A 27,939-nucleotide genomic window follows, 5' to 3' on the forward strand; every position below is an offset into this window, starting at 1 on the left:
ACAGGTAAGGGCTTCACTGCTGGAGAAATTCGTCCGGGTAGGATTTAGGAAAAAAAAAAAAAAAAAAAATGTGGGGAGGCTCTGCCCGGGGAGGCGGAGTCAGCAGAGTTTAAGCATTTCTGACCAATCAAAAGGAGACTACTGGCGCGAGGAGGGGGAGGATAAAGGGGGAGCGGGAGATCGAGAACCCTGCCTAGTCACCCGAGCCAGCCCTGCCTTCAGTTTCTTGTACTAAGTGCTTCTGCCCACCAGAGCAACCGATTCTAAGGCCTGGCTCTAGCAATGGCCTTCGCAAATCTGCGCAAAGTACTCATCAGTGACAGCCTCGACCCCTGCTGCCGGAAGATCCTGCAAGATGGAGGGCTGCAGGTGGTGGAGAAGCAGAACTTGAGCAAGGAGGAGCTGATAGCCGAACTCCAGGTGAGGCGAGCCGGACACAAGCGAAAGCACCAGTCATCTTTGTGACCAAACCGGCTGACCCCAACGGTGCCAGGGCTGCCCTCCCTCCCCTGTCTTATCAGTGGGTCCGGGGGCCTCCCGAGATTGGGGACCAGCAGTGGGAGGGAGGAAAGGCGGAGAGGAAGGAATGGCTTAGGGCTGCAGAATGCAAACTTTTTGTGCTGTTTGCTACCGCGTGTTTCTTGCCGGCGCTGCAAAGTGCGGCTGCTCCATCTGGTACTGCGGGATGCCAGAACCTCTCCGGAATGCCAGAACCTCTCCGGAGCTTTAGCGCCTGGCGGCCCAGGCTGCGGGCTCCCGGCTCAGGGTGCTACACGCGGAGACGCGTGCACCAGGAACTCATCCTTGCCCAGTGCAGGCTGCTGGGGTGGGGGCAGGGGGCGCTGGCTCTGCCCCTGCCCGTCCCGTGGCATTTGTGGCAGCGGACTCGCACCGCCTTTTGTCTGATGCAAGACCTAGGCGCTCTTTCTCGGGCCCTGGGCCTCCGGGGAGCGCTCGCGGGATTCGGGGCGGGCCGGGGGTGCAGCCAGAGCCCCGCGCCGCCCACGCGGCCGCCGCCTGGAGTCAGCCACCACCATTGGCTTCATCGCCGATCAGGCCCACTTCACTATATCAGAATGCTGTCCCAAGCGCAATAGGGACAGGTTACTAATACCAAGTCTCCAGAGCAAACCTCTAATCGTTATAAAACTTAGAAGAAGTCTTTCACTTATTTGAAAAGATTTTGTAAATAGGATGACTTTGTTCAGATGTGAAGGGTTTCTGCTTTGGGAGCACGTCACCCCAGTCCCTGCCCTTCCTGCAGGTCTAATCCGTCCAGGTACGCTGTCTCCCAACAAGCTGTCCTGCCCCACCCCCAAAGTTCCACGTGCTCGGTTTAGGGCCTGCAGCCAAAAGGAATCTGCCTCTCCTTCTGCTCTGGCGGAGGCCTTAAACCGCAGAGACCCAGAGGGGTTGTTCTGGCTGTTCTGGAAACTCTCTGAGCTCGCTTGTCTGTTTCTCCCAAGACCCTGCCCCGCCCCCAATCCCTTTCTTCTACGGCTCCTATGTCCACGTGCCCAGCAATCCTATTCGCAGACTTTTTCTGGTCCTGGGTCTTTCAGAAGCTTGGAAGAGCTAGGTGGAGATGGCACACGCCTTTAATCCCAGCACTCAGGAGATGGAGGCAGGTGGATCTCTGAGTTCTAGGACAGCCAGGGTTACACAGAGACTCTCATGTCTTGAAAAGTGGAAAAGAGCTGTCTGGCTCATGCCTAAGCGAGGCTGAGTCAGAAGCATCTCTCAGATCGAGGCCGGCCTGAGCTACAGAATGAGACCCTATCTATAAAACATGACAAGAAAAGGAAAGAAGGGGAAGGCTGTAGGTTTCTTGGGGAACAGGGCCCAAAACTGAGACAGCTAGGTGGACGGGTGACAGTTCTGAGACAACAGTGGAGCCAGCGGTAACCGGAAGTACAGAGAAGGAATTGTTGCCGTGGTCTTTATGGGTGGGCGCTCAGGCCATGACTCTTAGAGTGGACAGGAGCCGTCGAACCAATGCATTCTTCTCACATCCTGTGACGGTGACCTCGGTGCTAAAATCTAAGCCGTGGGCTGAGCAGGAAGGCTGTAGAATGGCTTTGGGGGCACCAGAGGCTGCAGGCTTTGCCTCTGCTAGGGGCAGTGAGAAATGTTATATCCAATAAAGGAATAGGGGTTGTGTGGAGGAGGCCAGGCCTGAAGGGTAGGGGTAGGAGTCCAGGACTAGAAATGCCGGGTGCTTTCAAGCAGTGGAGACAGTCGGCAGGAAAGAAGAGGTGGGTGCCTCTGACTTGACTGGCTGGTGTGCTGTGGGGAGTTCTCAGCTGTCAGTGTGCCTTGACAAAACACCCAGTTCAGAAAGCCAATTAACTAATCTAGGATGACCCGTAGAAGGACCCATATGTCCACCCTCCCTCCTTGTTTTATCTCCTTCTTCTGAGAGTGGTCTGGCAGAGCGTCTCCTGCCCGCCCCGTTTTAATCTTTGCAGTAAGCAAGGAGGCATTACCATTCACTCCCCTTGTGCTAGACTGCCCGTCATCAAGTGACAGCACACTGGGTTTCCTAAGTCGTGATCAGTGCTATGGAAAACAGGAGAGATGCAATCTATTGGTAGAGACTTATTTCATGTGTGGGGTTTCAGTGCCCTGTGTTGGGGCAGGCGTGTGGGCACGTGAATGTGTGAGTGTATGAGTACAAACACACAAATTAGAGGACTTCTTTTTCTTTTCTCATAACCATTATTGGAGATAAGGACTCTGTGTGAGTGCATGTGTGTGTGTGTGTGTGTGTGTGTGTGTGTGTGTGTGTGTCTGGTGTGCGTGTGTATGTGTGGTGTGCATGTGTACACGTGCATGTGCACTCAAGTGCACAATACAGCACGCTCTGGATGTGATGAAGCATGCCCATGTAATCCTACTACTTGGGAAGCCGGAACATCAGGATTGCCACATTGCAAGACCATCTCAAAAAACTAGAGGAGGGTGGGGTTGCCTCGTGCCTTTAATCCCAGCAGCACTCAGAAGGCAGAGGCAGGTAGGCAGACCTCTATGAGTCCCAGGCCAGCCAGGCCATACCTGCATTCCCTACAACAGGGGGATCACTTGGAGAGCTTCCCTAACATGCCCTGTGCACTAAGTGTTAGCAATAAGAGAATTACCCACAAGGCCAAGCCCATCCTCTTGGGAAGGAAGCATGTGTGAACTTGAAGAACAAGAGTAGGGATAGGTTTCTACTGAGTTAGCATAGTTTTTCTGGAACAGCCATAAATTAAGCAGATCAGTGGCCTGCTGTTTCCCAGCTCTGAAGCCTGGGAGTGGGACTGGGAAAATTTGTAGGCAAATGTGGAGAGTGTGCGTTCCAGATGAAATGCTAGGTGCTTGTATTCCCACTTGGTGAGTGCTAGAGAAGAAAGAACAGGCACTGGGGTGTGAGGGGTGGGAGTAGAGGATTCAGTTTTGAGAGCCCTGAAATCTTGCCTTTGCTCCGGTGTCAGAGCACTGGGATAGAGTCCTGGGATGACACGTATGCATCATGCATGAAAGAGAGTGCTCTAATCCCAGCACTGCACTAGGAGTTTCGTTAGGTGTGAACGTTTGCGTTGTTCAGCGGTTTGTGTAAGTAGAGCAGGGGAGGAGCACCCTGGAGGAGTCTTTGAGGGATGAGCTATGGTCCTAGAGAAGGGACCAGGAGTGCAGGGGCCTGAGGGCTCAGCACAGGGTGGGTTGGCCAGTGGCCTCAGTAAGTTTGTAGAGAACACGCTGAGGAAATGGCGTATAGTTGATGTTGTAAGAGACCTTGGAAGCTAGCAAATTCTGACCAGTGTTGGCTCTAATGTAGGTCCTGGGCCCTTAGGACATACCAGCTTTGGAAGCATGTCTGTGTCTGTCTTACTGGAGACGCTAAAGGTTCATCAGCTACAAAAGTGGGCTGGGGCTGGAGGGTGGAAAGTATAGTTCCAGGGTGAGGGCCCCACAAAGCAGACTCGGCTGCTGCTGGTGAGAAAAACAGCACTGTGGCTGAAGTGTCCTTAGAGGCTGTGAGAGACGCAATTGAAGTCCCTGGTCCTCTGCAGCTGCTGTTTCCTGTGGGGAATCCCCAGAGCAGTGATTGGGCAAGTTACCTGGAACCGGCAGGACCTGGGCTTGGGATCAATCAGAGAAGAGAGAAAATGGTTCCCCTCTCCCTATCTCTCTGTGTGTGAGAGATTGACGGTGCAGGGAGAGGCAGGGCATAACCTTCAGACGTCAGTTTTCCCTTCCTCTGAGGGATCCTGGGTGCAGGATCCCAGGATTCTGCAACAGGTGTTGTTGTTGTTGTTGGTGGTGGTGGTGGTGGTGGTGGTGGTGGAGGAGGAGGTGGTGGTGGTGGTGGTGGTGGTGGTGGTGGTGATGGTGGTGGTGGTGGTGGTGGTGGTGGTGGTGGTGGTGGTGGTGGTGGTGGTGGTGGTGGTGGTGGGTGGTGGTGGTGGTGGTGGTGGTGGTGGTGGTGGTGGTGGTGGTGGTGGTGGTGGTGGAGGTGGTGGAGGAGGTGGAGGAGGTGGAGGTGATGGTGGTGGTGGTGATGATGGTGGTGGTGGTGGTGGTGGTCCACCAGTCTGAGCCACCTCACCTGCTCAGATCTGTGGCAGTCCTCAGGCCCCTCCCACATGTGAGGCTTATAGCAGTGAGCCCTGTATCCAGGCGACCACACTCTCTCCTCACATTCAGGGTCTGGAGGGTCCTGGCACAGGTCTGTGCTGGCCGATGCATTCATGCCTGCTTTATTGAGTTCTTTCTCTTTAAAAGACTTTGGAGAAAAGTGCTCAGTTGGGATTTTCTTCCCAGATCAAGGCCGTTTGCCTCTAATTCCTTCTATAAGACCTTTTTCTGTGTAGAGGTTTAAATTTAGAATGTAGCCATTTTCTTAGGGTTTCTGGGATGTGTATGTCTGTTATAAAAGGCTTTGTCATTCTAAGATTGTAAGAAAACCCAATATACATATTTTTTCCTCAGGTGCTTAAATTTCTTTAGTTCACCTCTCAATCCAAGCTGTTATTGGCTGTGCCTCTCGGGAAAGTGGCTGGCAGATTTTGGTATATCTGTCATTGAACTTTAAGATCTGGAAAGTTTCTTGGTCATTGTACCTACCAGTGACCTTAGCCAGAAGGAAGAAAGGAGCTGGAAGCTGGGGTGGTGAGGGTTGACTGGTTTGTAGAGGTGTAGGTGTGGTGGGGCATGTGTTTCTCATTTACTAAAGGAGCGTGAGACACAAGTGAACATTTTTTTTGGAGTCTCCTACTCTGTCCTGTCTAAACCACACAGCCACCTTCCGGTGGCTGGCCTAGAGCCCTCTGGCAGGCACAGCCCCACCCAGTCAGGATGCCTGAGGCCTAAACAGCTGCAGAGAACTGATTCTAGAGCCTAAACAGCTGCAGAGAACTGATGATTCTAGAGCCTAAACAGCTGCAGAGAACTGATGATTCTAGAGCCTAAACAGCTGCAGAGAACTGATGATTCTAGAGCCTAAACAGCTGCAGAGAACTGATTCTAGAGCCTAAACAGCTGCAGAGAACTGATTCTAGAGCCTAAACAGCTGCAGAGAACTGATTCTAGAGCCTAAACAGCTGCAGAGAACTGATTCTAGAGCCATTCCCGTTGGGTTTTCTCTTTCTCCTTCTTTTTTAAAGGCAAGGTCTCTTGTGGCCTGGCCTGGCCTTGAATTCTGTCATTGCCACAGATTCTACAACTGCTCTTGAGCAAGTCAGCCCATCCCAGTGTTTAAGCCACTCCTCCCCCAAGCCTAACTACCCCCTTGAGCAGCCCAAACTTCCTTCACCTCCCTTTTCTGAGCAGAGATAAAATAGCTCTGGTCTCAGCTTTTAACTACTCCACACTCGTTCCTCCATCCCAGGCTTGTGCAGAGTAAAGGCAGCGTGGGCCTCACCCAGACTCCCAAGCTCGCAGCTCTCCCTCCCTCCCATCCTGTGCGTTCTCGTCTCGAGAACCATTGTCCTTTCAGCAGGTCTTGCCTTCCGCTCTGCTTACTTATTCAGCCAGCCAGCATTTACAAACTGTCTTCCTTCCATGTGCCTGCCCGAGGGTCTCAAGTGAAACTGGGTCCTGCATCTGCTCTTTAGTGTCTCAGTGTCCAATGGAGGAAGTGATTGGAACAGGGCAGAGTGTTAGACCTGCCTATCCCGTTTCCTTCTCACATACCTGAGGCCGGAAGCTACATCTCTCTCTGATTAGGGATGCAGCTTAGAGGATGCAGGCCAGACTACAGACATTGCTGGTTTTTCTTTGGAATTCACCCACGAGGCAAGGCAGCATACAGGAATGTTAGTGTGTCCAGAGTTGACTAGGGCATGAGTCTGCTCACACTAAGGTACGGTCAGGATGGGCTGTCCTCTGGCCCTAGGTCCTTATCGGGACACCAGCTATGGAAAGATGAATCAGATGCCTAGAGCCAGCGAGCCCCTGCTATAGTTGGAGTGTACTGACCAGGTACTGCTCTCAAATGCTCTAATCCACGTTACCCTACAGCGTGCAAAGAAGCCAGACCTGCCTGTGAGGGGGCATTCATGCCCACCAGAAACGCAACAGAGGCCTCAGGTACATTACAGAACAACAATATGAACCCTGGTATTGTCTTCCTCTGCCCAGGACTGTGAAGGCCTTATCGTCCGGTCAGCTACTAAGGTCACTGCTGATGTCATCAACGCAGCAGAGAAGCTCCAGGTGGTGGGCAGGGCTGGTACAGGCGTGGACAATGTGGATCTGGAGGCTGCCACGAGGAAGGGCGTCCTCGTCATGAAGTAAGTTGTGGAAGTTGACGGAGGGTGTGGAGACAGATATAAAACGGGAAAGAAATGCTTAAATGAGAGCCCAGTCAAAGGCCTTGCAGAGGGCCGTCTGAGCTAGGCACGGGGTCCCCGTGGTGGTGATTGGTTCAGTGTGGTTGTGCCAAGGCTGTAAAGCTGAGGCTGTCTGTGGTCTCAGAGTGTGGCACTCGACCTCCTGTAGTGCTTGCACGTCTGCAGCTTAGTGTAGGAACCAGAAGCGTGTGGGTGAGGTTCCCCTTGTTTCCTGCTCCAGCCTGGCTCTTGTGTTCTGTTAGCTCAGTGGTCTTGCACCCTGTACAGGTAGATGCCCACGCTTTCCTGGTGGAGTGACCTCCTGTCCTGTCTCTTCCTCCATTTCCCTAAGCCAGTCTCTCATTTCTCCTAGCACTCTAGGCCCCGGAAGGGAGGGGTCCCTGTCAGCATTGTGTTGACAGACAGAAGCTCAGGGGCAAAGGTCATGGTGAGCAGGCTACTGCTGCACTGCCGGTTAAGAACCTGGTGGTGTGGTCATTCCCAGGCCACTTTGCTGACTCTTGAGTCCTGGCCTGCCTCCCCTCCCCCAGGAGGGTAGGGGTTAAATGCCTGACAGAGGTCAGTACCTGATGGTGGAAATGTTAAAGGATAACCCATCCTACCTAAGCTGTGGTCCTGACACAGGGGCCACCCACCCCACTTCTGCCCACACCCTAGCTGCTCGCTGAGGGGTGAGCTGGAAGTGCTGTTGTCTTGCACAGAGACAAACTCTTAAGTCCCTTTGTTTTTCAGAGAGTCTCGTAACTCTTTGTAACCTTCATTTCTTCAGATGAGCAGAGCTTGTAGAAGAGGCAGAAGGTTTAAATACCTGTGTGCTAGGCTTTGAAGTTGTCAACATTGGTCTCCATTCCATCAGATGGGCAAGGCCACACATCTCCTGGTTTTTGGTTGTTGTTTGTTTGTTTTGTTTGTTGTTGTGTTTTGAGAAGTGGGCTTTTTCTCAGTTGGAAATGTGTTGGGTAAAAAGAAGAAACCAAACAGCTAGAGATAAAAGCCAGCTGATGGGACACCGGAGGGTTCTGGCAGCAGTAGGCTGACCTGAGTGTTGTAGACTTTGCTCAGAGGAGACTGTAGATGGATAACCCCTGAAATGAAAGAGAACTGGGTCAAGCCACCCCTCCATCCGTCTGTCCATCAGATACTTCCCTGCCTTGTGCCTGCCTGAGCGAGGCCCTCTGCCTTGGATTGGGAGGTCATGGTAGCCTGGTTCTTAGGACAGCAGAGCATCAGAGAAGTCAAAATGGGAGCATGGGACTGGAAGTGTAGAGAGTACCGGGTATGCCTGGGCCCATTGCCATCTCTTCTTTTGCATCTTTAGCACCCCCAATGGAAATAGCCTCAGTGCTGCGGAACTCACCTGTGGGATGATCATGTGCCTGGCCAGGTAAGTCCCTGACTTCTCAGAAGAACCAGCCACATTCCGGTAGGTCAATGATTACCACTTGGCAAGCAAACAGACCTAGAAAAGAGGTATAGGTGCCTCTGTCTGGAGTTCTGCAGGGTGTTAAGCACACAGACACAAAGTTCCTTCTCTAGTGGCTTGGAAATTTGCGTGGGAGGGTGGATGGTGTCTTAGTGTTTATTTGCATGGGAGGGTGTTTTAGTTCGGGTTTCACTGCTGTGCACAGACACCATGGCCAGGGAAAGTCTTATAAAGCACAACATTTAATTGGGGTTAGCTTACAGGTTCAGAGGTTCAGTCCATTATCATCAAGGTGGGAGCTGGGCAGCATGCAGGCAGGCATGGTGTAGGAGGAGCTGAGAGTTGTACATCTTCATCTGAAGGCTGCTAGTGGAAGACTCACATCCATGTAGCTAGTTTGAGGGTCTTAAGCCCTTGCCCACAGAGATATACCTACTCCAACAAGGCCACACCTACTCCAACTAGGCCACACCTACTCCAACTAGGCCACACCTACTCCAACAAGGCCACACCTCCTAACAGTGCCACTCCTTGGGCCAAGCATATACAAACCATCACAGATGGTAACAGCAAGCTCAAGCTCACAGAGTGTACACACCCTCTCCTACACACTCCCACTCCTTACACCCACTGGGCACTGTGCCTTTGCTGGTCCCCAAACCTCTGAGGATGCTCTCTGTACCTTAGAACCTCAAGTACCATGTATGTCCAGGTCCCTCTGCTAAATTGTTAAGCATTGAGATGTTCTGTTTTAACCCTTGATTCTGGTTGGGGCATCTGGGCCATGGTCCCCAGTGTCTACCTGACACTACCCTTCTAGGCCAGCAGTTCTTAACTTGTGGGAGGTGACCCTCTTGACACATCTCTATCTCAAAAAATATTTGCAGTACAATTCATAACAGTAGCACAATTATAGTTATGAAGTAGCAACAAAAATTTTGTGGTTAGAGGTTCGCACAACATGAGGAACTGAACTATGAAGGGTTGCAGCATTCGGAAGGTTGAGATCTACTCTCTGGGCCTGTATTGTAATGCATGGAGTAAACTTCTCTATCATCCACATGCCTACCTGTGGATTTCTAACTATTGGGAGCTCTGCTGGCAGGGTTCTGGGATAGGTGAGTCTGCTTGGGGACAGTCTAATGACCAAGTGGATGGAGCACGTAATACATAAGATAAACGCATCCGGACAAGCCAGGCAGTTGCTTGGCAGACATGACACACTAAGTAGGCATTTTTTTTTTGTATCTCTATAATACAGGCTTTCTAATAAAAGAGGAGCTGAAGCTGTTCTGAATGCTTTTCGAAGATCCAGACAGCCAGCACTCTTGCCTGGGGCCTGAAACCTGATGTGATTTAAAAGTTGTCTCTTTCCTATCTTCTCCCTTCTGCTGGAGGAGTTAACCTTTGTTCTACCTTCTCCCAAGATTCCTGCGTAGCAATGCAGACGTTGCACTGGTCATTGGGGGGGGGGGGGAGCACAGCACATGCAGCGGAGCAGCCTCAGCTAAAAGGTCCCTGTGGTGTCCTGGGAGGACTGTACAAGCCCCGTGCCCTAGTTTAACTTGTGCTGTTGAATTCAGTGGTACATTTGCCTGTCAGAGTTAATGAAGTCTCCCTGAACACAGCTTTCTGATTCTCCCACCCCTGAGGGTGAAGAAAAGGTTAGAGAACGAGGACGTTTCCCTCCAATGCCAGGATCAACTTATCTAAAGGAGCAAGCAGAGCGCTGTAATTTGAAGAAGATACCCTCATCCGAGATGAGCGTAGACCACTATGTGTGAACCTTATTAGGAAGGAAGTCCCTGACTCAGGACGCTAGTGGGCGCTCTGCTCCTCAGGCAGCCCTCCCGGCCTGGCGTGAGTGGTTTAGCCTGAGTGCCTACGCATGTAAGAATGAACTCCTTCATTCAGGAGATAAGTGGTGTAGACCTGAGCTCTTCTCAGAGTCCAGCATGGAGAAGGTATGCAGCACAAACCATTCCTCAGCTCTTCAAGGTTCCCAGAGGTGGTCTTGGTGCCATGTCCTACAGTGTGTTTCTTACCTCTAAGTCCTAACTTTGGCCTAACTGTCTCTCTGTTTGATCCAGAAAACAAAACTTGGCAACTCAGACTTGCATAGGAGTCGATAGAAAGAGACAGTCTGTGGTGTGTGGGCGAGTGTGGGCCAGAAATAGGTAGGGCAGGTGGCGGACGTGTCGGAAGTATTAGGTTCATGCAGGGCTGAGTGGAAAGGTCTGGGTTGTATTGTTGTGGTACCCACCTGCCTCAGATTAGCTCTCTTGGGGGTTTAGAAGGAAGGTTAAATCAGCTGCCCCTTGATAACAAGAGAAGTCATCAGAGGGGTCTGGAAGAGGAACCAAACAGGAGTGTAGGAAGCATCTGTCCCTGTAAGCTTTGGGAGGCTGGCCACTGTTTCTAAGAGAACACTTGTGAACCCCACTCACTCTCCTTGGTACCTCAGAAGTGGAGGCACATCAGATTCTTCCCCTAGCCTCCTGGGACATCATCCTAGAGACAGATGTCCTGTGGTTCCCAAGTTGTGCCGTACCAATGTTCTTGCTGTCCCTTGCTTACCTTGCACACAGGGGCCCTGCACCTGAGTGAGTGTGGCTCCCAGGAAAATGGCGGGGATAGACAATGGCTGCGCTGAGCTCTCTTCGTACCTTCTTCCTGGGCTGTAGGGCGACCCACTGAACCTGCCCTGTTCTTGCAGGCAGATCCCCCAGGCGACGGCTTCGATGAAAGATGGCAAATGGGACCGGAAGAAGGTGAGCTGTTCCCTTGCCTCACCCATGCGGGCTCAACACCCAACCCCTGCTCTTGGTCCTGACTTGGTCATCTTTGCCTTTCGCCTTTGTGGTTGCAGTTCATGGGGACAGAGCTGAACGGGAAGACACTGGGAATTCTTGGCCTGGGCAGAATTGGAAGAGAGGTGGCCGCCCGAATGCAGGCCTTTGGAATGAAGGTAAGAGGTTTCCAGACACTGTGGGCATGGCTCTTTCTGAAGCGGTGTGGGAAGAGATGGGTAGGCATGAGAGAAGCTGAGGGCTTTGTCCTGCGTGGATCTCTAGAGCTTCTTACTAAGTAGGCAGTAAAGTCAGAGAGAAAAGGAACTTTGATCCTTCCATTAGGACATTTGAACACAAAAGCTGAGAAGACTTGACGCGGGACCCTCAACTCCTGGGTAGCTACAGCCCTGAGTTTCACTGGGACAGCAAATGTTCTTCCGTGACAGACCTCCATTCTTGCAGTGTTATGAGGGCCTCTTAGTTACTCTTGTGTCTCCTCTCTCTGATAATTTTTAAACAGACTTACAGCCAAGAAATGCTTTCTGCCTTCCCTACTTCCCTCACTATCCCAGCAAAGTTGAAAGGGGCTGATAGATGGGCATAGGGTCACATGTTTATAATCTCAGTATTTGGGAGACTTTGGCAGGTGGTTCATGAGTTCAAACCCAGCCTGGGTTATGTAACAAGATCCTTCCTTTAAAATACATGCCTGTTTGCAAGCCCTAGTGTGGGAAATTACTAGGCAGCTTCATACCTGCCTCAGAAGTCACTTCAACTCTCTCTTTCCAGCTCTGGGAGCCAGGAAGCTCCTGGCTGGATGCTGGATGAGTGTGACCAGTGCTTGTCTGCGATGAGAGCTGAAGGCAGTTGAGTGGATGCCAGTGGACATTCCATATTTAATGCTTTTGTTGAGGGAATTACAGGGATTATGGTCACACAGCACCCGGAAGGCCTTAGTTGAACATATTAAGAAAATTGTTTTGACAATAATCAGATCCTCCCAGGATGAGTTCTGATTTAAAAGCCAAGGCCCATGCTTACGCAATCCTAAGTGCATGAACCGATTCAGCTGAGCATTTCATTGGCGTACATTGGCCTGAGACAGAGAGTAAGGCTCCCAATCACCCCATGGTTCCCGTTGTCCTTGTGGCATCAATACCCAGATTCTCCTAGCTTTTGAACACCGGGAGACCTTGGCAGTTACCGAATCCAGCCAAAGAGCCCCATTTTGTTTCCAGAGTAAAGGTGGTGAGAGGGAAGCCTGCCAGCCACCTGGTGCTGTCCCATTGCTTCCCTACCTACAGGCCTGGGCCATGTGGGGCCTTCAGCATCAATGTCAAGAAGTGATAGATAGTTCTCAGGCGTGTTTGTGTCAGAGAGATGTCTAGAGCCTGTTCATCTCAGTGCTGCTCTCTAGCTTTGAGTGTGTCGTACGCAACATGCTTATAGGATAAAGTTTAACAATGTAGTTTGGGCTAGTCTCAAATTTATAATCCTCCTGCCTCAACCTCCCGAGTCCTGGGATGATAGGAGTCCCAACCATACATAGCCATGTTTAAAAACTACCAGGGTTCTGAGGGTATTGTTACCTTTACTTGGGGCTACTTTCTGTCACTCCAGCTAATCTTGGTTTTGAAACATTCTTTGTGACCTCCTAGAACATGGCTTATACTGCCCTCCCCTGCCAAGCCCCTTCGGTGATCTCCCGCTCAGCTGATGACCCTGTGATGTTCTTGGGTTTTAGTGAATGTCATCTCAGGATACAGAGATTCTCCAAGCTCCTCCCGGTGTCCTTGAAGCCAAGGACAATAAGACCACATAGTTCTAAGTATCTAGATTAGGAAACAATGATCACATTAAGAAAGTACATTACGTTTATGCGTGTGTACACACGTGTGTGCACAAGAGTGCACGCGTATGGAGGTCAGACACATTGTGAGACTTGGTTCTCTCCTTCCATTGTGTGGGTCCTAGGGATCAAACTCATGTCGTCCACTTGGTAGTAAGTGCCTGAGCCTTCTGAGCTATCTTACTAGCTTTATGATTAATTCTTACTAAGCTCATTTTCAAACTAGTCTTATTCCCTTTAAAAATAATAATGAGTCTGGTGGAACCTGGGGATTTACAAGTATCTCCTTACCTTTGGACTTTTTTAATGTGGGAGTTTGGTTGTTTGGTTTGTTTTGGGCTGCTGGGTTTTGAACCCAAAGCCTCATACAAGCTGAGTCACTAGACCACTGAACTGCATCATCAGTCCCTCTCATCGTTTTGTCTTGAGATGGGGTCTGGCTGAGTTACCCAGGATAGCCTTGAGCTTGTAACCCTTTTTCCTTGACTTCTAAACGCTCAGATTGCAGACGTGTTCCAGGATGCCCAACCTAATGTTTTAACTAAGTAATAAATGATGGTGTCCCCTGAATCAGCCTCCCTGCACCTGCCTCCTCTTAGTAGCACTGCTCTGGCACACATCCTCCCCAGACTGCGTTCTCTGCATGTGCATAGGATGTGCACTAACCCAGAGAAGGTTGCAGACGTGGGTAGGGCACAGTGTCGCATATGGTGTTAAGGTAACGATGTAACTGGACCTACTGTGTTTTTGAACTTGTGTGTGGAATGCTCTGGCGTGGATGACTGGTTTTTTATTGGCCATTCCAGCAGTGATAGACATTGAGATTTCAGCAAAGGCCCTTCCCTAATTCCCACAGGAATAAACGGCATCCCCTGGGCCTGTTAGCACTGTTAGAGGGATTAGTGTAAGGTCCAAGTAGGAACCCTATCACGAGGGAGGAAAGCCGTTCATGATGACTAAAGCTCTGCCCTGTCCACCCTCTGACACCCTGTACCAAATACTATTTGTGGATGCCAGAAAGCAAGGAGAGGGAATTAGAATTAGGCCATGTGGAGCACGCCTGTCATTCAGGAAACTGAGAGAGGGTCCAGAATTCGAGGTTAGCCCGGGCTGCATACTGAGATTCTGCCTCAAGTATAAAGAATTAAGTCCTTGCTGGCATGGAAAGGCTGGAGTGGCTGACTTATCATCCTGACAAGAAGTGTAGCTAGAATATATCCCACCGTCTGTGTGGGGCTCAAAAAAGCAACTAGACAGGTTTGGCTTTTGAAACATTTGGAGGGAGTAGGGGGAATCCTTGCAAAACCACGGAATCGTGGCTAATCGTGTTGTGTCTGGTGAAAAAGACAATGACTTTAGCAGCGTTAGAGGAATGGATTCCACTCTGCTGTTACCTGGGGCTTTTCCTCACTGTGTTGCTAAATAACATTCCATTAGTTATTGACACAACTTGTGCTGGGATATCCCTTAGGATGTGTGACCAGGTCCAAGCCAGCTTGGCACTGAGCCCTGTGCTTCCTTACCAGTGACCCAAAGGGAGCCCATCAGCATCTCTTGGTTATGTCTTTGTGACCAGGGTTGTGATGAATCTTGACCTCAGCACCTGAGGCCCTGGCTGTCACTGGTCTTTCCTGGCCAGCCTGTTTCCTAAAGTCTGCTGTGTCAGTTGCCATGTTCAGGGGAAACTGAGACTCACAGCAAGGTCATGGACAGGCTTAAAACACAGACCAGAAGTAAGAGTTCTTACTTCACTCAGGGTGTCCTGGCTTCCGGGGTCACACTATTTCCACACCTGACCCACATTAAATCCCTAAGCATCCACCACTCAGCCAAGAAAACAGCAGGCACTTTTTAGCTTAGGCAGCTCTTATCCCAGAAAAAATATTACCATTTTATTTCAAATGTTTACATTTTTTAAATTGTGTGTGCAGACGAGTGTGTACGTGTCATGTGTGTAGAGGTTAGAGGACAGCCTGAGGGAATTGGTTCTGTCTCTCCACCATGTGGGTGCTGGGGTGGTCTGCCTTGGCAGCGAGCAGCCTTAGCCACCAAACCATCTCACCACCGCCCCCGGCATCCAGAATCCTTAACTGCCCTGCAACAGCGACCTTCATCCCAAACCCCAGGTTCAGCCAAGGTGCAGGGGGATAGACACAGGCAGGAGTGAGGAGGGGTTGGGGAGAGCTGAGGGTGGAGGAGGGGTTAGGGAGAACTGGGGGAGGACTTTGGGCTTTCACCTAAGCAGCCTTGAGGTGACATCTTGTTAAGTTTGTGTGTAAAATCCATTGAGGTGGCAGAAGGAGTTCCGGTGCTCAAAACACAGCTCTGAGGAAGGGGAAAGACATGTTCAACCAGCTCTGCCTTGGAGCCCCCTTAAACTTCAAGGCCTCATTTCTCCATGTTCTGTTGAGCCAGCAGAGCCCTGGATCTAGAAGGGGAGTCTCCCAGCTCTGCCTTCTGTAACACCAGCAAGGTGGCACTGGGACCATTGAGGAAACTTGTCATAGTTACCTTTCTACTGCTCTGAGGAAGCACCATGCCCCAAAGCAGCTTGACTGGCAGGTAATCCATTTAACAGGGAAGACAGGGCAGGAACCTGGAAGCAGGATCCCAAGGCAGGAACGGATGCGGAGGCAACACAGGCGTGCAGCTTACTGGCTGCTCATGCTACTTTCTTACACCACCCAGGACCACCTGCCCAGGGTGGTACACCACAGGGAACCGGCCTCTCCCAAAGCAGTCATTAATCAAGACAATATTCCACAGTCTTGCCTAAGACCAATCTTATGAAGGGATTTTTCTCTGTTAAGATCCCCTCTTTCCAAGGCAAATGCTAGCAGCAAACCATTGAACTGAGAACGGGGTCCCATTGGAGGAGTTAGAGAAAGGATTGAAGGAGCTGAAGGGGCTTGCAACCCCATAAGAACAACATTTCCAACCAACCAGAGCTCCCACGGACTAAACCACCATTCAAAGAGTACACATGGATAGACCCATGGCTCAAGCTGCATATGTAGCAGAGGATGGCCTTGTTGGGAACCAATGGGAGGAGAAGCCCTTGGTCCTGCCAAGGCTGGACTCCCCAGTGTAGGGGAATGTCAGGGCAGGAAGGCAGGGAGGGGGTTGGTTGATGAGGGGAACACCCTCATAGAAGAAGGGGAAGGGGTATAATAGATGGGAAATTGGGAAAGGGGATAACATTTGAAATGTAAATAAAAAAATTCCCTCTTTCCAGATGTCTCTAGGTTTGTGTCAAGTTGACCAAAAACAAACAAAAACCCCCAAAAAATCCCAAAATCCAGCACGCCCCCTAGCTTCTGTACACTCTGACATCTGAGCCTTTTGTGGGCATGTAGGAGCCAGGCAGGCCTGTCACCCTGATGTTATTCTGTCCACCTTTGTCAGCGCAGTCCCCTAGTGTGAGAACTCCAGCCCAGTTCCGCTCCTCTGTGCCCTGGTTATCGCTAGTGAAAATCAGAAGCCAGGCTTCTCCCAGCTGGATCAATGCCAGGAAAACTCTTCCTCTCTTATCTCTCTGTGAGGAAGAAGCTGAGGCCCTGCTCTCTGGCCTCTCCTTTCCCAGCCCCCTCCCTCCAACCCCAGGTACCTGCTGACACAGCAGGGATAGTGGCCTGGCTGTCAGCCCGGATCTCTGCCTTGGTTTCCAAGAGTGGAACAGACCACTGGGAGCTCCTCAGTCACACATGGCTTTGTGATCTCTGATGTTCTTTTCCACTCCTCGCTGCATATGAGAAGGCAAATACATCTGGATTAGAATGAACGGGGCCTTTGTTCTCGTTGGCGTTGGCAGCAGCAGACAAAGACAAATTGTGAGGATGAGGCCAAGGATTCTATCTCTCCCCAGTGAGCGTTTCCTTCTCAGTACAGAAATGAGCAGGCTCCATCAGAGGATGGTAACATCTGAATAGGCCCTCCAACCCCACAAGCCCTTCGTGCTCTGTGCTGGGGTCCTTACGGGGCCACAAGAGGCAGTGCCCTTTTCTCTGGCCTTCACTGGTGGCTGGGATGGGGGCAGGAAGCTCCTTGGCTTTATTTATGAACAAGGCTAATGATGTAATGCGGCCCCAAAGTATTAACTCATTCATAACCGTTAGCATTCTTTCTTCCCTAGAAACTCTATGTGTAAAAAGAAGCCTTTGTGTTATTGTAAATGAGGATTTATAGTCCCTAATTTTAAGTGATTCTCACACCATGTAGTAGAGGACGACAAGTGTTGAAGTTCTATCCAGGTTCTGCCTCCCAGAAATAAGACTCAGACTCAAATTATACTTGCAAATACCTTGACCATATAGCTAGGCTCTGCTCTGAAAGCCCCACCTCTATTTCTTGCCTAAGTCATAGGCCATGGGCTTTTTAATTGACAGGTGAAGCATCCATACAATATACAAGATGATCTCTCCATAGAAGCACAGGAAGGGGATGGGACCACTCCTCTGCAGAGGTAGTGACTGCTTGAGGATGAGGCCCTGTTCTTACTTACACCTGAGACCACTGTTAACGTCCTTAAAGGGTTAAGGGGAGTTTGTTTCTCTTGGAATATATTTATATTAGTGAATGCTAGAGCTGTGGGTGGTGGAGGTCATCTCTCTCTTAGTTCTTTGTGTCAGGGTCCTCATGCATCTAGAGTAGCCTGACTCCTGACTCCACCCACATCCCTTGGTTGCAGTGGGCAATACCTGCCCCAGTGGAGTATACCCTTCCTTTCCAAGGACATCAAGGCCTTTGTGACTTATGGTTCCTGTACTCCTTTCTCCACAGTTAGAACCCAGAACAAAAGCTGAGCTTGGTAGGGAGGCCTCCTGGGTAGATCAGGCAATGGTGCTTAGGTCTTTGTTATTATAAACCCCACCTCTTGCTTTCTGCATCTGCCTGGCTGCTTGTTGGGGATCATGTAACTGAGGTCAAGTCTCTTCCTGAGGATTCTTCCTTGAGATTGCCTCCAATGCTGGGTTTCATCTCATCCCACTTTGTTCTCTTGTGAGGGGCGTGTGTGTGTGTGTGTGTGTGTGTGTGTGTGTGTGTGTGTGTGTGTGTGTATAAGTGAGTGTGGTGAGAGTATGAGTGTGTGTGTATGTGAGTGTGTGTGTGTGTTTGCATGTGTGAGAGAGTATGAGTGTGTGTTTGTGTGTGTGAGTGTGTGTGTGAGTGTGAGTGTGTATGTGAATGTATGTGAGTGTGTATGTGAATGTGTGTGAGTGTGTGTGTGAGTGTGTGTGTGTGTGTGTGTGAGTGTGTGTGTGTGTGAGTGAGTGTGTGTGTGTGTGTGTGTGAGTGAGAGAGAGAATGTGTGAGTGTGAGTGTGTGTGTATGTGTGTGTATGTGCACACACATTCTCCATCCCCTCTCTTGGCTGAGTCGAGAGGAGCCAATTGTCCCTGTTGGACAATGCTGCCCTCTCCCACGATTGCCCCATGCTGACCTGCCCGGTTCTTATCCCATCTTTCTGCCCTCCAGGAAGGAGCACTAGAAGAGCAGGCCGTGAGGCCAGAGTATGAAGTATTGACCACTGCCTCTCCCCCACCCTACCCCACCCCCACTAGTCTAGGGAAATAATACCTAACCCACCAGGTATGAGTTAGATGAAAGTCTCACAGCCAGGCCTGGTAGCACAAGTGTGTAATCCTAGTACTTCAAAGGCTGAGGCAGGAGGATTTCAACGGTAAGGCAAGCTTAGACTTTAAGAAAAAAAGTAACAACTAAGCACCAGGCAGGGTAAATGTTACATTTCCATAGAATTGCTGTTCCCAGCTTCCCTTGTCAGCTGTGAGCATCGCACTCTGCCCCGCCCACTCCCCATTTTTCACCCCTGACAGGTGATGACACTGAACCAGTTTCATGAGGCTGACATTGCCACATTAAAAAAAATTTGCCCTTGGTCACTGGAACTTCAGTATGAGTTGAGAGACTTTAAGCTCTGCATGTTGTGTAATCTATGTTATTTCAAAACCAGGGACATTTTAAGGCTCACTAAACCAAATCCAGAGAGAGGGCTTTTCCACCTGGTGATGCCAGCCCTACCTAGTAGCGCACCCCTCTTTCTAATGGCACATCTTGGTTTCCCTTCTGATCCCACGGATGCTATCCTCTCTCAAGTCTGTCCTGGGCCTTAAAGCTTCATTTACCAGCCTGTCTTCTGCTTCCTGGAGTATCATGTTCCCCATGGGAGTGCTCTCCCTCACCAGTGCTCCTGTCTCAGGGATTCCAAGATCCACTTGGTCCAGCCACACCTGAGCTGTTCTGTATCTGCTTGAGGCTTTGGCGCTTAGTGACAGGCAGCCTCCCCTTTGCTCTGGCTGTGCTCCCTCCTGGTTCTGCAAGCCTCCTTCCACTGACCTACAGCCGTCAGGAGAGTAGCCCCAAGCACACTGTACTGTTCTGAGAAGTAAGTACACCAGGGGAATTCAGATAGGCTTAGAGTGGCATCAGTTACTAATGGTGCAGTTTCTGATAATAACGACGTCGGTATTAAGATGCCTCTCCCTTCTCTTCTGACCAGACTGTAGGCTATGACCCCATCATTTCTCCAGAAGTCGCTGCCTCCTTTGGTGTTCAGCAGCTGCCACTAGAGGAGATCTGGCCTCTCTGTGATTTCATCACTGTCCACACCCCACTCCTGCCCTCCACTACAGGTAGGCTCTCAGTGTGGCTTTTCTACAGACACCGTCAAGCAAGTGTAGGGAGGGAGCTGCCGGGACCTGCTGAGCGTGGTGACACTTTGTCACAAGTCCTTGCTCAAATGGAGGAGGAGTAAGCTCACTGAAAAAGCACAAGTATTCAAATAAAGTAATACAGCTGGCATCTCGGGTAGAGGCTTCATGGGACTCTGCAGGGCATTTGATTCTTGGACCCACTCAAAGCACCATCATCTCTGAAACTTCTTGAATCTAACCCACATCCAGTACAAGGTCTGTTATCCCAGAACATCTAGGAAGACAGAAGAGAAATAAGGTAGCTGCTATCCAGCAGAAAGAGGCCTCTGGGGAGATGTGAATTAACCAGGTCCTGTGCTAAGTGAGGGGGTCAGGAGCCATTATAATAGGCAACGTCTCCTCTTGCTTCCAGGCTTGCTCAATGACAGCACCTTTGCCCAGTGCAAGAAAGGCGTGCGGGTGGTGAACTGTGCTCGAGGAGGCATTGTGGATGAAGGTGCCCTGCTCCGTGCCCTGCAGTCTGGTCAGTGTGCTGGTGCTGCACTGGATGTGTTTACAGAAGTAAGTGCTTGCAGCCTTTGTGTCAGGTCAGAGGGGAAGGGTGAGGAGCAGAGAGGCCTTGGTCAAGAAAGTACGCCATCTTGAAGGACAGGAGCTCACTGTCTCTGGCACAGAGAAAGCTGTACTCCAAGAACACACCTGTAGTTTTGAAGAGGCCTTTCTACTGTGCTGTCTTCTGCAAAACTAGGGTCCTAACTAGTTCTCCTTTGTAGTTAAACCATTAAGTAGTACCCATTCCTGGTTAGGCTGTTGCTATATTGATATCTTGGAAAGGACAGAGGACTAGACTAGGAGCTCCAGACATGGAAACTGGGAGTTAGTATGTCTCTCCCGATACTTGACTTAAGTCAGCCATATGGCCAAGGAGATGGCCTGCCTGCTACCCATTAGCATCCCTCTTCTTCTTCCCTTCCCAAGGAGGATCAGAAGCCCAGGAATGATGACAGTATTCTCCCAAAGTCCCCAGAGTATACTCTTCTCCTAACATGTTCAAAGGTTCAGCCTCAGCATACAGAGTGCTAAGTGTACACCAGGCCTGTTGGCCCCTCTCCTCAGAGGTGTTATCTTAGCACCCTGGTTCCTTGGTGTAGCCCCAGGGGAAAGAGCATGGACCTTGGCTTGAATGTGGGATCTAGTAATGAGGTCATGGCAAGTCACTGGCACAACACGATATTCCCAGCCAAGGGTGCACAGTGTTTTGGTTTGTGTTTCTGGTTCTCTCTCTGTGTCACAAGCACAGACCGTCTGTGTAGGACCATCTTCCTAATAATGCAGCAGCATCTTCTGCCGTCAGTATCTTTGCACTGTCTTCTGGGAGCCACATGGTTGCAATTCTCAAAGTTCGGTGGGAGCAACAGCAGAAGGTATAACCAGTTCAAAACCAACTTAGAGATATCTCTCTGGGCAGGAGCCACCACGGGACCGGGCCTTAGTGGACCACGAGAACGTCATCAGCTGTCCCCACCTGGGCGCCAGCACCAAGGAGGCCCAGAGCCGCTGTGGGGAGGAAATCGCAGTCCAGTTTGTGGACATGGTGAAGGGGAAATCTCTAACAGGGGTCGTAAGTATATCGACATGAGACTGGGGCCTGGAGTCTGGAAAGAGAGAAAAAACACAGACACAGCAGCTAAGGGTGGACAGGCTCAGCCCTGGGAACTGGAGAGTTGGAACCTGTACTTGTGTTGGCCCTTGGGAGAGGTGGACGGAGCAGCCCTTCTGTACTCTTGATAGCTAAGACCTTGGAGCTGGTAGTCGGGTTCCGAGCTGTTATATTGTAGCCTTGCTGCAGACATTGTGACCCTTCCCAGGCTCAGCCACCAGAAGAAAAGGCTCCTTTGTTGTCCACATGCCTTGGGAATGGGGAGGTGTTGCTAGGGTGACGGAGCAAGGCCCAGTGTGTGTGTGTGTGTGTGTGTGTGTGTGTGTGTGTGTGTGTGTGTGTGTGTGTGTGAGAGAGAGAGAGAGAGAGAGAGAGAGAGAGAGAGAGAGAGAGAGAGAGAGAGGGGAAGATATGGGGTGTGTACTGGGCATTCTTTGCATCGTGTTCTCAGTCAGAACTCACCGTACTTTCTCTGTGAACCTTCCCTGTTAGTTACCTCTTTAGTCTAGTGAATACCAGATATGCCCACATTCTGGTCCCAGTCCTTCCTAGGCAATTACTACCTCCTTCAACAATTTCTGAACCTTTGTAGCTCTGCTTCAATTTTTTACTACCCATGATTTGTTTGATTGGTTGAATGGTTTGGGTTTGGGTTTTGTTTGTTTGTTTGTTTGTTTGTTTTTTGAGACAGGGTTTCACTATGCAGCCCTGGCCTCAGACCTAGATCCCTCTACTTGCTGAGTGCTGGGATTAAAGGTGTGCCCTGTCACACTCACTGATCACATCTTATGCGATATGATGGGTTTAATATCTTCTTAAAGCTGAATTCCAAGCTCGCTGAAGACAGGAGAGTCTGATTTAAGTTTCTCTGTCGGTTATGTGAATGACCACCAAGCAAGTACTTAATACTCTGTAAAAATCAGTGGATAGGCCTGGGTGTGTAAGAGGGACCCATGACCTTCCTATCTGACTCACAGTCAGGAAATAGTCACTGGTCAGGTTTCACTCAGCCCTCTTTCCTCCATTTAGACAGCTCAGTTCTCTGTCTCAAGACAGTCAGGATGCCATTTGTTCTGTGGTGATTAGGGGCCTCCCTGAGGGCCAGTTGTGGTATGAGAGCCTGTGGTGACTGGATGGCATGCCCATCCTCTTTCTCCTCCGCACACTGTTGGTTCCTTGAGACCAGAGCACAGTTTCCTGTTTGTCTGGCCTCCCAGTGAGTTTGTGAGCAGGCCACCTTGACTGGGCTCCTGACTGAAATTGGAAGTCTGAATGAAGTCTGCCTCGGCTGATGATGTCCTGCTAATGAATGCTCCCCTTCCCCGCCCCCCATTTTGGGCAACCTGATAGAGCTTGACTCTTCTTCCCAGGGAGAGCTTTTTCAAAAGCAGGCTTCTATGCTCTCCCTGGGAACCCTTCGAGTTAGCCACCTGCCTTGAGGTGGTGGTGAGATCCCATGACTTTCTGACAGGAACTTCTTCACGCAAGCTCCATGGAGTACAAAGACAGAGTGTTACCATCTTACGTAAAATATGAACTCTCTTAGTCACAATAAAAATCAAACAATCCACCCCACCTTGCTGATAGCCTTTGGAAAGAGATGATTTCTATTACAAGAGGACATCTCTCAGTTATTCCTGCGTCTTCTCCTGTTCTCCGACCATAGCATAGATGAGCATTGGACCAGGCTGGTGTCCAGAGGCACCTGGCTCTGCCCTGGCATCTTCCTATTTATTTTCAAGACGGACCACTGCACATCCTTTTACTTCACAGACACACAGTCAGAGAGCACATCCCCAGGCTGGGCTCTGTAGGCCCTGCCCACTGGACAAAAGCTAGCCGTGCTGGTTTCTAGGCTAAGCACATCTGCGCTGTCTGAGTCCGGCCCACCGTCCTTTGTCTCCTATAGCTTTTTAAAGTAGCACTCAAGGCTCGTCTGGTGATAACTGAAAACAAGACTAGAAGTATTGCTTTTGATTTTGTTTTTCTCCCATCTCATAGCCACTTACTTGATTTTCTTCCTCAGGCCCCAGCTCTTGTTTGTTGCCTGTGGGGTGGGGATTTGGCTTGTGTTTAGAGACAAGGTTTACTCTGTATCTACAGCTGGCCTGGGACACAGAGAGAACCTCCCACCTTGGTCTCCTTACTGCTCAAGATCACATGACTGAGCCATCGTACCCAGATTTAAAACCCGGGTTCCTAATTAGATCCTTCTTGGATGGATTCTTTCTATACAGCCTCAAAGAAATTGTTAACACCCGACTGGGAGCCCCAGAGCATCTGCAACCACAGAAAAAGGAGTAGGAATTCTACCTCGGAACAAGGAAGCTCTGTTATTAGAGGTCCCTGGGAGGGGAGGGAGGAAGGGAGGAGATGTGTGCCCTGAGACTCTACTAGGGATGCCCAGGGCTATTCTACTTGCCCTGGATGCTCAATTCCCAAGCATGCCTCAACATACTTGGCATTGGTGGATGTTTGAAGCATAATATAGTATAATCAGAGCTGCTGGATGTGTTTATAAGTCACGGTACCCGTGCGTAGTGTTCAGTGACAGATGTGAACAGTCACTTAAAGTCATCGAAATAGAAAATAAAATGAGTCAGATGTGGTGGCTCCCTCTTCTAACCCTAGCACTGGGGAGTTAGGTAAGGCTGGAGTTTCACCAGGCCAGACTGCGGAGTGAGACCCTGTCTCAGAACAGAAGCAGAAAAAGGCAAATTAGATCAGCATCCCCAAGAAGCACCCCTCTGCCTCCCTACCACTACTGAGCTGTCCAGACGGCTCTCCATCACACAAGAAGCCCATCTCCCACAGAGTACCAGTACCAGTGCTGCTCAATGAAGGAGGCAAGGCTTCTTACCCCTGTTCTCGCCATGTAGCGTAGTTGAAGCTTTCTGTGTCCCCTTGGGCTCTGCAGTTCTTCTCACCTACAGGGACAAGTCTCTGCTCCCTGCTTGATGGTTGGTGGACATCGTCATCCACCACCTTAGTTGCCTCCCCATGCCAAGCTGACTCTTGGCCACACAACATTGGTTCAGTTGTTCATTCGAGCAGGTGTGCCCTGATTTACTTCCCCTCTTTCTGCAGGTAAACGCCCAGGCTCTTACCAGTGCCTTCTCTCCGCACACCAAGCCTTGGATTGGTCTGGCAGAAGCATTGGGCACGCTGATGCACGCCTGGGCTGGCTCCCCTAAAGGGACCATCCAGGTGGTGACACAAGGTGAGCCTAGTTCTGACCAGGACCAACGCATGAGTTAGGGGCACTGCCAGGGTACATGGACTTATCTCTGCTGGGTGTGTCCAATGCTCATTGCACATCTAGTGGCAGATTCAGGGGACTTGGGCCCTGTTCTGGGTGTAACTCACCCACTATGGTGTAAGTGGGATATAAGTTCCCTGGGAAAACTTATTTGTCACATTTATACAATGTTTTTAGGATACACGTGTTTCCCATAGAAGACATTGGAATCTGTAAAGAGAATCTAAACTAGCCAGCAAAATTATTTGGATCTGATTCTGACCTGTAATTGCATTCAACTCTGCTTTCTTGGTAGTGGGTCCACCATTCAGCATATGGGTCCGGTGGTCCCTTCACCCTGTACAGGGCTATCTCTCCCCACCACCTATTTGGCACCTGACACTTGGGGAGAAAATGTGAAGTTGGGCAGGACAGGTAAACCCCAAACCCTGGGACAGGCAGAGCCAGGAGGTGCCATGTCCACTGGCCTGAGTACCCAGACCCTGAGGAAGCATTCCAGGGGGCTGTGGGCATGTAGTTACTTCAGTGGCACCTCTCTGAGTGCTTGCAAGGATCTTGAGTTCCGGCCACTCTGCATCACACAGTTTTCCAAGTATCTTCTGGGAAGACAGGCAGGCCATAGTGGTCAGTTGAGTTGGTCTGTGTTTTGGAGTGGAGTTTCTCCAATTGGTTAAAGCTCCCTCAGTTTCTGGGCTTGGACCCAGATCTGTCCCAGCTGGCTTTCAGTACTGGGAAGCAGTCACAGTGACCAGTCTGGCATGCAGTGAGGGTTCCCAAGGCAACAAGGGCCTTGTAGCTGAGAGTGAAGTGCCTGTGACGCCCTGCCCCCTCCTGTGGTACCTAGCGAACAGTCATCTTCAGGGCAGCTCTTCTCTGTGTCTCCAGGAACATCTCTGAAGAATGCTGGGACCTGCCTGAGCCCTGCGGTCATTGTCGGCCTTCTGAGAGAAGCATCAAAACAGGCAGATGTGAACTTGGTGAACGCTAAGCTACTGGTGAAAGAGGCTGGCCTCAATGTGCGTGTGCCTCCTCTTTACTCTGAGCACAGCTCTCCCGCCCCCCTTTTTAATTTTTTTTTTAAAAGACATTCTCTTAGAACCCAGGTTGTCCTTGAACTCCTGATCCTCCTGCTACTAAGTCCCCAATGCCAGGATTATAGGCATGTGCCCATGCCTCACTCCACCCCACATCTTAGAAACCTGTTCAGTTTCACCTCCGGCTTGCTTCTCGCCGTCCACCCTGCCTACTGATGAGGGTTAGGCTTAATTCCTTCATCTGCAAAGGGGAAGAGCCTATGTCTGAGCATTTCAGGGTGAGCTCATACTCAAGAAATACTGAGTGTATAGTGCAAAAATGTTCTGAAATGAGGGGGCGGGGCTGCATTTCACAACTGAGGAAAAATGGCTGAGCAGGGCTGCATCTGCATGGAGCTAGGAGATGTTTCTACACCCTGGGTTTAGCTCCTCCACCACCTCAGCTTCCTGTCAGGGGCTTCCTCTCATTTCCCTTTCGGATCGAAGTCTAGGTCTCGGGCAGTTATAGCTGGCTGAAGCCGTAAGAACAGAGTTTTCCCACTAGAACCCCACTTCCCTCCTTTCCTGCACCCTAGTCAGGCCACTGAGTAAGAAGCTAGAGCAGAAGGGGCCAGGCTGCTTAGCTACCCAGTGCCTGGTCTTTGTCCGACTTGCTCCTCACTTCTTACCCTTCCTGGCCAGCCAGGCAGACCCCTGCCCCTTCCTTTATGGGCCATATTGACTGTCTAGAAAAGCTAATGTCCAGGAGCATAATGTTCATGCCATTTGTCCCTAGCCCCACTGAACTGGTGGGCCAGGTTAGACCACATGCACGCGCACACGCACATGGGTGATGAGGCTGAGGGGAGAAAGTCCAACTGTGTCTGTCTTCTCTGCAGGTCACCACCTCCCACAGTCCTGGTGTCCCAGGAGAGCAGGGCAGCGGGGAATGCCTCCTGACTGTGGCCTTGGCAGGTGCCCCCTACCAAGCTGTGGGCTTGGTCCAGGGCACCACACCAATGTTGCAGATGCTCAACGGAGCTGTCTTCAGGCCAGAGGTGCCACTACGCAGGGGCCAGCCCCTGCTCCTGTTCCGGGCTCAGCCCTCCGACCCTGTCATGCTGCCCACTATGATCGGTGAGAGGCTGGCCAGGGAATTGAGGAGGTCTTCCCTGGGATTGGGTCGTAGAGAGATGCTTCCTTTGGACCTTTTTCTGCCTGGGATATTTCTATATGTTCCTCACAGAGAGTCTTTCTGAACTGTTCCTACAACATTAGGAACTGAGGCGGGGAAAGTGGCTTATCTGAGATCACAGCTGTATAGGCGGAGGTGGGCAGAGTGCCCACTATCCCAGCCATGGAACAAGTTTGCTATGTTCCCATACACTATATCCCGGGAGATTCCTAAATGGATGGACTGGCTTTCCATAGGTCCTAGTGGCCAGCTTAGCCACAGGAAGGTGTGTCAGAGCACCTCTTCTGTGGTGTGGCCCCAGTCTCCTGGGACCTGAGCTGCTGGGTGTTCTGGGCCTTGGTGGAGGGTGTGTCCCCAGACTTTGGGAGGTGGGGAAAGTGGTCTTATCTCACCATCTTTGACAGCTGCCTAGAGAGTTCTCAGCTTTTCTTGCTTTCTTCCCTCTGACTTTCCTGATGCTCAGGTGGTGCTGAGAAGAGTCTGTGCAGAGGAAAGTCACCTGTCCTGCCCCCTCCCCCTTTCCCTCCCCCTCTCCCTCCCCCATGCAGCTTTGGTCGCAGAAACCTGACTTTTCCGTGTTCTGGACCCTGCCCTCTCACCCCTTCACTCAAGCGCCATGCTAACCAAGGCTTTCCTTTCCTCCCAGGCCTACTGGCAGAGGCGGGGGTACAGCTGCTGTCCTACCAGACCTCCAAGGTGTCTGACGGAGAGACCTGGCACGTCATGGGCCTCTCCTCCCTGCTGCCCAGCCTGGACGCATGGAAGCAGCATGTTTCTGAGGCTTTCCAGTTCTGCTTCTGACCCAGGGGCTCAGCCGTCCCAGCCCCTCAGGCTCTTCTGAGGAAACCCGCTCACTGTGACCTGAACTAATATCTAGTAAAGAATCTAACTCCACATGGGTGTCTGTGCGGTCATTATCCCGAAAAGCCAGCAGAGGGCGCCCACAGGCTGCCTCAAGGTTTTGGCATCAGGGTATGTAAAGGAAGGTTGGGATTCGCATAGTACCTCAGCATGTGGGCGCCCTGAAGATAGCTCCTCCCTTCCGTTCTGAGGTTATCTAGAGGAGTTTTCACAGAAACATAGCTTGTATTTCAGAGCTCTCTCATGTTAGGAGTGCACATTAAAGAGTAAAACCCAGCACAGTGCAGGCCGGGCCCTGGCTGGTGCTTTTCTCTCAGAGACTTCCAAGTGGGTCTTCCGGTACCGGAAGTCTCCTGGGTGTGGCTAAACACACAGGTCGTATG

The 27,939-nt window shown here is 50.8% G+C and overlaps 1 protein-coding gene across 1 annotated transcript; it reads left to right on the forward strand.

Moving 5' to 3' along the window:
- Positions 1-145: 145 nt before the first annotated feature.
- On the forward strand, positions 146-27,589 carry Phgdh (phosphoglycerate dehydrogenase). The gene is made up of 12 exons (XM_032897645.1): positions 146-420; positions 6,622-6,773; positions 8,152-8,217; positions 10,973-11,027; positions 11,126-11,224; positions 19,415-19,547; positions 19,981-20,129; positions 21,037-21,189; positions 24,316-24,448; positions 25,373-25,503; positions 26,400-26,637; positions 27,342-27,589. Exons 1-12 carry the CDS (start codon positions 283-285, stop codon positions 27,494-27,496), a joined length of 1,602 nt encoding a protein of 533 aa, XP_032753536.1. The 5' UTR covers positions 146-282; the 3' UTR covers positions 27,497-27,589.
- Positions 27,590-27,939: the final 350 nt, after the last annotated feature.

This window comes from Rattus rattus, chromosome 3 (genome assembly GCF_011064425.1).
Source record: "Rattus rattus isolate New Zealand chromosome 3, Rrattus_CSIRO_v1, whole genome shotgun sequence".
NCBI classification, from domain to species: Eukaryota; Metazoa; Chordata; class Mammalia; order Rodentia; family Muridae; genus Rattus; species Rattus rattus.